This window comes from Anomaloglossus baeobatrachus, chromosome 2, assembly GCF_048569485.1.
Source record: "Anomaloglossus baeobatrachus isolate aAnoBae1 chromosome 2, aAnoBae1.hap1, whole genome shotgun sequence".
Taxonomy (NCBI): Eukaryota; Metazoa; Chordata; class Amphibia; order Anura; family Aromobatidae; genus Anomaloglossus; species Anomaloglossus baeobatrachus.
Window position 1 is genome coordinate 593,388,345 of NC_134354.1, and position 6,473 is coordinate 593,394,817.

At 51.1% G+C, this 6,473-nt stretch overlaps 1 protein-coding gene across 1 annotated transcript; it reads right to left on the reverse strand.

Moving 5' to 3' along the window:
* Positions 1 to 1,655: 1,655 nt before the first annotated feature.
* On the reverse strand, positions 1,656 to 6,053 carry LOC142290421 (uncharacterized). The gene is made up of 3 exons (XM_075334372.1): positions 5,762 to 6,053; positions 4,924 to 5,353; positions 1,656 to 2,628 (listed from the first exon to the last, which is right to left on the reverse strand). The coding sequence occupies exons 1-3, from the start codon at positions 5,855 to 5,857 to the stop codon at positions 1,667 to 1,669; spliced, it is 1,488 nt and encodes a 495-aa protein (XP_075190487.1). The 5' UTR covers positions 5,858 to 6,053; the 3' UTR covers positions 1,656 to 1,666.
* Between the last annotated feature and the right edge of the window lie 420 nt (positions 6,054 to 6,473).

The window sequence follows — 6,473 nt, forward strand, 5'->3', positions numbered from 1 at the left end:
TAAAAAATAGAAAAGTGGTGCCGTGTTTCTATTATATTTTTCTTCTGATTGTTCCACTCCTGGTTTTGGCTACAAATACTGAGGTAAAAAACTTACCAAATACTAAACACGTGCACATGGCCTAATGGGACATTGTTTTATCTTCTGCATCTTGATTGCTGCTGCACTAGACTGATGACATGAACAAGCTCACAACCCGTACCCATGTGTCCCGGCGCAGAAATAACAACTACAACTTCATAACCTTTAGTGGACGGGGTCGGCCACAGCTTTATTTTAACCTTAAACTTGTTTTAACCAACTTCCACTCAAAACGTGAGTGACATCTCTCTTTGAACCGAAACGGTTGCCCCTCCAGCTCCTGGAGGGCATGTGCGTCCTCGGTCCCTTAACTGTTGAAAATACCGCCTGCTGTGACTTGTATCATAATCGTTAGCAAATTGAAACCACAAACAGGGAGGGTGGGTGGGGAGCTCTCGTCAGCCGATGCCGGAAGAGGAAGAAAACGGGGGTGGGGGAACCTATAAGCCCAAGGGCTAAACCATAAACCCACCAACTATAGGGTGAGCACCATGCAAGGGAGGGGGAGGAGCCCAAGCCCTAACCAGCCCATTAACACCAGGGCGCCCCCTGCCACATTCCACAATCCCTCCTCTTTTTTTTTTTTTTTAAACAAACTTTAATCATGTGCCCCTTGGTACAAAACAGCTGCCGGACACCGCTCCATTCCTTCTCCTCCAACCTAGGCCCTCAGTCAGGGACTACTTGCCCATAAAGGGCTCGTACTCCATCAGACTGATGACATGAACAAGCTCACAACCCGTACCCATGTGTCCCGGCGCAGAAATAACAACTACAACTTCATAACCTTTAGTGGACGGGGTCGGCCACAGCTTTATTTTAACCTTAAACTTGTTTTAACCAACTTCCACTCAAAACGTGAGTGACATCTCTCTTTGAACCGAAACGGTTGCCCCTCCAGCTCCTGGAGGGCATGTGCGTCCTCGGTCCCTTAACTGTTGAAAATACCGCCATGAAGGGGCTTGTGTACCCCTACACCAAGCCCCGACCGCCACGTAACAACAACAGCGCCTGCTCGACCCCGTCCTGAAGGCCTGACAAAAATATGTCCAAACCTATCTCATTTAGGTGGACACCATCCGTTCCCATTAACCGCCGATTATCCCCTTCCAGTTGCCTATGACGGATCACCACCCCAGACTTGGACCGCACAAAACGTGATAGACGACAATTAATCGTGCGGCGAGACCGCTCTATTGCCTCCGCATCCCTTGCACCCTGCCATACGACCCTGGGAATCAACTCCGACCAAACTAAAATGACCTCGCTGAAAAAACTGATGATTCTCTCAAGATCCGCCCGCATTAAGGTCACCAATTCAGCCAACTTGAGAAAACAGAGGTCATTACCGCCAGCATGAATTACTAAAATGGTCGGTGGCCGTGCAATCCTGCTGATTTCCATTGCCTCTAGCAACACCTGGTTCCATACCAGCCCACGGATCCCTCTCCAATACACATCGATGTCCCGTAGCCCGAGCTCTTTTCCACCGGGTCTGCACGCCGCTCTTTGTGAGGCCCAAAATATGTATGAATGGCCAATCAGCCACACGTTCGGGCGACGGTGACCTGTAGAAGAAAAACCATTAGATCAAAAGTTCCGGACGAACATAACTATTTACACAGTCCGATTTCCACCTGCCAATCTGCTTCACTTTACCTATCGACAACCCTGCTCTGGACGCTTCTGTCGCTGCTCCAATTCTGAATGAATGAGTCCCGAAATCTCCTGGTGGAACCCCAACAACCGCTAAACATTTCCGCAAAACCGAAATGAATTGAAAACGCGTTAAAGGGGACCCATCAATATGGGATAAAAAGACCTGACCCTCAGTTCGACATGCTAAATATTCCGTGATTATTCTCAGTGGGCACGTATGCCCCTGTACTGGTTGCAAAACTACCCAAGAACCCAGGCCTCCTTGGTCTGTCTTCGAACGCCGAATTCTCATCTGAACCGTGCCATTGCTTAAAACTACGTCATTGTGCAAAAGGCCACCAGGACGCAATTTTGAGACTGATACCAACTCCCCTATCCGCAGCGCGCCAAAAAAGGCTAAACAAAAAGCCGCACTAAAAAGCGACACTTCAAAAGGGTCCGTGCACACAGATCCCAAAGCCCCGATCAATTGACCCATCAGCTCATACGACACCGGCCGTCGATTCTCACGCCGCACATGCTGCTTCCTCCAACCCTTTAGTGCCTGCTGCACGAGAAAGATCTTTGTTACATCCGTCATTCCCCTCAGCCGTAGGTGAAAGCTAATACCCGACACCTTTTTAACCGCCGACGAGTATGGAACACCTTTTTCCCGGAGATGAAGCAAAAAACCCACCACAAGCTCGCGGAGCCGAGCCGGGGGGAGGACCTCGGGGTTCTCCCCCGCCATGACACACCACTCCCTCCACGCCTTACCATACGAGTTCCAGGTGGATTCTGCAACTGACGCTCTGACCAGGGACATCATTCCTTCGTTACCAAGTCCCACACCAACTGGGGGCAGGGTTTGCCCACACTGCATGCTTCCGGCATCAAACTGTGGAACTCCTGCCATTTGAAATGAGAAAGAGCATCAGCGCATTGGTTTTGAACACCTGGTATATGCCTAGAACTAAAAACACGTTGTGTTGAAGGCAGCGAAGAACCAAATGACGTAACCGGCAAGGAGCTGGATGACAAACTGTTCAGCATTTGGACGACTGACATATTATCAGACCAAAAACATACCCTCTTGTTGCTCAGCTCAAAGCCCCACAGTTCTATGGCCACCACAATTGGAAAAAGTTCAAGGAAGGCAAGGTTTCTACACAGCTCACCTTGCAACCACTCGGGGGGCCATCGAGCAGCACACCATTCCTTACCCAAAATGGCGCCAAACCCAGTGGAACCTGCTGCATCCGTAAATAATGCCAATTCCTTGTTAGATACTTCCTCCGCCTGCCAGCACGTACGGCCGTTGTAGCTCTCCAGAAAAACCCGCCATATCTCCAAATCCTCCTTCATTGCTCTAGTAACCCGAATCCGGTGCTCAGGCCTGGACACCCCTCTCGTTGCCAATGACAACCGCCGAGAAAACACTCTGCCCATAGGCATGACACGACACGCAAACACCAACATGCCTAACAGTGACTGCATTTGTTTCAAGGTGACCTTGGAAACCGCCAAAAAACCCTTGACCAAACCCAGCAATTTACTGATCTTATCGGGTGGAAGGCGAAAAACCATTTGAACAGAGTCCAGCTCGATGCCCAGAAAGGTTAGGCACCGAGCTGGACCCACGGTCTTTTCTGATGACAAGGGAACTCCAAAGCGTTGCATTAGGGAGCAAAAAGAATTCAAAAGATAACTGCACCTGGAACTGTCCTGTGCAACAAAAAGAAAATCGTCCAGGTAGTGAATGATTGCTCTAGATCCCGCTTCATAGCGAGCAGCCCACTCCAGAAAAGTGCTAAACAACTCGAAATAAAAACAAGAAATGGAGCAACCCATCGGCAAACATGTATCGTAATAGAATGCATCACCAAAATGACAGCCCAGTAGGTGATAACAGTCAGGGTGGACCGGGAGAAGCCGGAACGCTGATTCAACGTCAGATTTTGCCATGTAAGCACCTTCCCCCGCTTCCCTAAGGAGGGCAACTGCTCTATCAAACGATACATATGATACCGAGACTTCATCCTTAGCTATCCCATCATTCACCGAAGAACCCCTCGGGAATGACAAGTGGTGGATAAGGCGGTACGTGTTCGGCTCCTTTTTAGGTACCACACCTATGGGTGACACTCTCAAGTTTGAAAAAGGAGGGGAACTGAACGGTCCCATTAACCTACCCAAAGCGACTTCTTTTGCAATCTTATCTGCTACCACCTGGGGGTATTGAACGGCAGACTTCAGGTTCCTTGAAAACATCGGACAGCTAGAGAATACGAACGGAATAAAGAAACCGTAAGTAAATCCTACTCGTAGGCATGCCGCTGCGGACTTATTGGGGTATTGGTCTAACCATGGCCCCATCTCTTCCACTTTCACCGGGGTCTTTTCCTTCAACTGCACCTGCCGGGCGGACTTGTCTGCCAGGTTTTGTACACTTTGTCGCGGCATGCTGCCCGCCACAAGAGGAACACTCGTGCCTGTATTTACACAGGCCAAAGAAACGGCAGTGGCCCTCGTTAAACAGCCAGCATGCCCCCGGTCTACGCACGGCCGCTCCCCCTTGACCGTGGGATGCTGGGGGGGCGGCCGCCGGCTGAAAAGGCCTCTGTGACATCATTAAACGCAGCCACACATCTGTTGCTTTTACTCCCCAACCTATCTCAGGCTGCAAGGCGAGGCGTCTGCGAAATTCCTCGTCATAGCGGTGCCAGGCTGTACCGCCGTGAGATTTGTAAGCGTTATAAATCAAATCCATATACGCAAAAAGCTCGGAACAGCGCTCTGGGTGTTTTTGACCCATTACGTGACCCAGCACCGAGAATGCCTGCAACCAATTACCCATTGTTCTGGCTACTTTTGGTTTTCTGTCAATCCACCTGTCCGTGTTTGGTCTCCGCTCTCTGTCAATCGTGTGTTGATCAACAGACACCAGAGACCAAATATCTATATATTGGTTCGTCCATATTTTAGCTTTAGTGTCATCCTCCAAATGTGAACCTAAAGGACTTATTCCACAGAAAAAAGCTTCTTTATGAACTGAAGCCCGGGTTAAACTCTCTGACTGTGAAACCAAAGGGGCAGAGGGAGGGGGGTCACTGGGGGCTAACCTTGCTAACAGCGCTTTCACCGCTGATGCTAAACTATCCTCACTATCCCCCGTACCCCAAGCCCCAGCATAGTTAAACTCACCATCTCTAGACGCTGGAACCGGCGTGGGCCCATGCAGGGAAAGCGGCACCGCGCTGGCTTGTGATGCCTCGCGGAACGGCCCACTGGCCGACATCGACGACCTGTGTCTTCCTTTCCGCACCGACCCTGCGGAGCTAGCGGAGCTGCTTGAAGGCGACCTCCACCTCGACGAACGTGAGCGACGGGACCTGCTGCTTCCTCTTGATGATCTAGATCTGTGACTGCTGCAGCGCCTGCAGTTTGACGCCGGTGTCCTGTCCCGAGCCGTGGCGCGAGAGCGAGACCTGGAGCGATCCCTCCTGCGGTACCTCCGCTCCCCTGCACCTTGAACCGGAGACCCCGTGCCTGGGGCTGCTCTGCTGTAAAACTCGGCCGATGGGGGGGGTGGAGTAGTTATCACTGCGGACCCCTGCTGTACAGTTTCTTGCTCCTGTGTGGGAGGAAGGGTTAATGTTTCCTTTGCAGAAGAGGTTGCCTGTGCTGAATTTCCCATAGTAATGTGCTGAACAGTGACTGAGCCCAATGCCAGCACTGCAGCTGTTTGTGCCTCCTCCGTGCTATGTGTGGCCCGTGAGCTAATGATACTGTCAGTGTTGCAAGCCAGGGCTGCAGCAGCACACGTGTATGGGATAGACTGCACAGGGGGCGGGATTCCGGGGGGCGTGGCCACGACGCAAGAAGCAGAGGAAGCCCGAGGCTGTCTCACACTTCCCCCATTACCTCGCCGCCTGTCAGGGAAACTGGGACTCAAACGCTGAGGGGGACGTGTCCTCCTTGCCGAACGCCTGCCCCTCTCTACCAAAGTCTGCTGTATATTAGAAGCAGGCGCGCCGCTCACCTCACCACCTATGATATTCAGGAGGTGCTCCCTGAAGTGCGGGTCGCCGGACTGGAGGCGTGCAGCCAGCACCGCCAAAAGCTCCCTGTCAGCCATCACTGGAGAGAGGTAACGACACGCGCTGAGCTCTCGTCAGCCGATGCCGGAAGAGGAAGAAAACGGGGGTGGGGGAACCTATAAGCCCAAGGGCTAAACCATAAACCCACCAACTATAGGGTGAGCACCATGCAAGGGAGGGGGAGGAGCCCAAGCCCTAACCAGCCCATTAACACCAGGGCGCCCCCTGCCACATTCCACAATCCCTCCTCTTTTTTTTTTTTTTTAAACAAACTTTAATCATGTGCCCCTTGGTACAAAACAGCTGCCGGACACCGCTCCATTCCTTCTCCTCCAACCTAGGCCCTCAGTCAGGGACTACTTGCCCATAAAGGGCTCGTACTCCATCAAGTACATTGTAGGTGTCTATTTTCTATTCATATTTTAAACAGCTGTTCATTGTAAGGACACACATGGGTTAATTTGATTTTGTGTTCAACATTAGCAAGCTAGCATTATAAGTACAACTGTTTTAGCCATTTGCATAGTCAATTATTACGGCAGTACCATAGTTATTACAGTTTTCATGGGTCAGCAGACAGGGCCCGTTGGTAGAGCCAGCAGCTATCAGTTTGCAGTTATGTTTATCCCTCTTGATGGGTGCCAGTGTTTTCTG